This window comes from Dipteris shenzhenensis, chromosome 33, assembly GCF_047967505.1.
Source record: "Dipteris shenzhenensis isolate YYH24624 ecotype China chromosome 33, Dip_SZ_1.0, whole genome shotgun sequence".
NCBI lineage: Eukaryota > Viridiplantae > Streptophyta > Polypodiopsida > Gleicheniales > Dipteridaceae > Dipteris > Dipteris shenzhenensis.
The window spans coordinates 26,718,885-26,721,494 of NC_141628.1; the positions used below are offsets into that span (position 1 = coordinate 26,718,885).

The 2,610-nt window shown below is 44.9% G+C and overlaps 1 protein-coding gene across 1 annotated transcript; it reads right to left on the reverse strand.

The window, feature by feature from the left end:
- Window positions 1–649: 649 nt before the first annotated feature.
- Window positions 650–2,293, reverse strand: LOC147879898 (Presenilin-1). The gene is made up of 2 exons (XM_087371998.1): window positions 1,923–2,293; window positions 650–1,802 (listed from the first exon to the last, which is right to left on the reverse strand). Exons 1-2 carry the CDS (start codon window positions 2,113–2,115, stop codon window positions 694–696), a joined length of 1,302 nt encoding a protein of 433 aa, XP_087228124.1. The 5' UTR covers window positions 2,116–2,293; the 3' UTR covers window positions 650–693.
- Window positions 2,294–2,610: the final 317 nt, after the last annotated feature.

The following is a 2,610-nucleotide window of genomic DNA, read 5'->3' on the forward strand; positions in this document are numbered from 1 at the left end:
ATCAGCAAGCCCCAACATGGATGAAAACTTCACAAGGTGAATTTGCATGTCTGCTAATATGGCGACAACATATATTTAAATGAATCCAGGAACATGCCCAAACTCATCCTTGAAAAACACAACACATAGCTTAGTTAAAATCTCATATGAGACTGTCAGAGAAATCTGTTTAAAAAGCAGCTGATCATGAAGCACAAGCCTCTTGGGTGCCATGGCAACCTTTCCACAGCTCCACTTGACAGAACTGGCCAGCATTAAAGAATGAGATTAAGTTTGAAAATGTTTCGCATACACTAACAGTGCCTCATTGCAGTGACAGTAGCAAGGTCCTGCAGAAACATTAAACTTTGATACACTTAGTGATGCAACACCTTCGCCTCATTTGATGCTGAAAAGAGTGATTTTCTGGTCACACCAAGCTGAAAACTGCCATAGATCACCAAGAATAATAGAAACTCTCCCGATGTCCCTTTCATATTATTTGCTGTAATACCCTTCCAGAAAGCAAGCGCTCAATTCTTGAACACCAGAATTTAGGTCTGCTCTCTCATGTCAGCCAATCACCATTTGATTAACAGATTCAGACAACAACCAATGGCAGAACTTGAGTAATGACAGCTGCCCCAGTGGAAACAGTAACTGGATTCCGTTAAGATAACATCTTAGAGATTAGATTTTGTGGCAACTAAATGACTAGAACATGATCAGGGTTGTAGAGAGCCCGACAATCAATGGTTCCATGAGAAGGCGGGTAAGAAAATAGAAAACAACTCCAAGACATACAGATATGGGAAGAGCTGGCAAAGCTCTGCGAGCTACAGCTAAAAGAACTAGTGTGGATCCAAGCCCTGCAATTATTGCTAGGTAGCAAGCATACACCGTCATGAGGTCATACATGGCAGCTCTACCTACAAGAAGACTGTAAAAAACGAAGTCACCCAGGCCTAATTTGATTGCACCAGTAGCAGACAGACCAATACCATTCTCACTTTCACTATCCAATGCTTCTACCTCATGGTGCAATGCTTGGACTTCTCTAGACTCTGTTCTGTCGGTTGAAGCTGCTCTAGAAGCAGGAGAGCCATGACTCAAGAGGGAAAGAGACTCTTCATCGTTGTTGCTGTTCTGTTCATTATGGGTAGCTGACGTGATGTCACAAGGATTTTCTCCTGAGAGGCTGGATACGTCTGGCCTGTGCCTTTCCATACCTGATCTTTCTCCTATGCCGACAAGTCGATGTCCATCAGCGCTTCCATTCCAAGGCTGCATTTCTGTAGACCGAAGGCCATTCTCGCTTGCTGATGCTGATCTGTTCCTAGACCTCCACCTTCTTGATCTGCGATTCGAGGATGAAATCCCAGGTGATGTCAAAGATGAAGAAGGTGAGTTATCGTCGGAGGGCAAAGGAGCATGAGTATTACTACGTTCAGATACTGATATAGGACGAGCTTCATAGATCAGTGCTGGAATTTCCTCATCACGTGACATGGCAAGCTCCACAAGCAAGTTTAGGGGCCCTCCAGGTGCCAAAACTGCCACAAGATCATATAATGCCATCGCCACAAGAAGCACCCACGTGGTCCATTCCGGAAGCATGGTGAACCAAAACGCTACTAGCATCCCAATCATAACAAGATAAAATTGGGTGATGATGATGGGCATGCCTCTTAGAAATACTGACAGAACACCCACAACGGTGAAATTATAAAGTAAGAGGGAAAACGTAAAGATGTCCACGGGAATCGACCATGTCTGAATCAGCTTAAAGAGCACAGCTCCACCCATGTACGCTAGCACCAAGGCTGCGGAAGCGCACATGTAGTACTTTAAGAACTTGATGCATCGGTAATAGTATAGCAAAACTAGGAGAAATGTGACCACCGTTATCATGGCCACAAAAACCAATGAGTTGAGAAGCGCACCCTCCAGCTTTTGGGAATTTGAATCTGTTGGCTTCTCCGTGTAAACCAAAGTAGCGACCGACTGGATTGAAACGTCTGCTCCATGGGGCGTCAGGCTGTGCACGAGAAGCACCACAAGAAGCATACATATCGACACAGGGATGACTATCCCAATGATCTCAGCCCCAACAGTTTCTAGGATGCTCCCTTCCATTAACAAGCAAACCCTGAACGATCCAGGGGGCGAGGGGCAGCTATAGCGTCGATTCGAAGTAACTCCTTGACATGGATGATCGGTGCGGCTTAAAAGACAATGTACAGGCTTTCAAGAATTATCGTCTCCAAATGCGACCGTCGAAAACGTGAACTGGGTTTGCACCATCGCTAACAAAAAAGACACCTATTCCAGTCCACCGTTAATTAACCAACATTGAAACTTTTTAAGCAAGTTCAACCAAGCTTGTGGAATTTTAGTGATCTCATGTGTCTAGCAATGCTACCACGGGGATTTCTCATGGCTGGGAGGAGTTGTGTATTTCCCATGGCCTCATAGATTGCATTGAATTGGACCCAATGGGGTTGCAAGGGCATTCATGGAGTAATTGTCGCAAAGGTGATGATTTCAGGTCAGCCAGATTGGATCGGTTTTATGTGACAGGGGAGGGCTGGTGGGTGAGAGATCCCATCAAGGGTGAATATCTCTTTAATT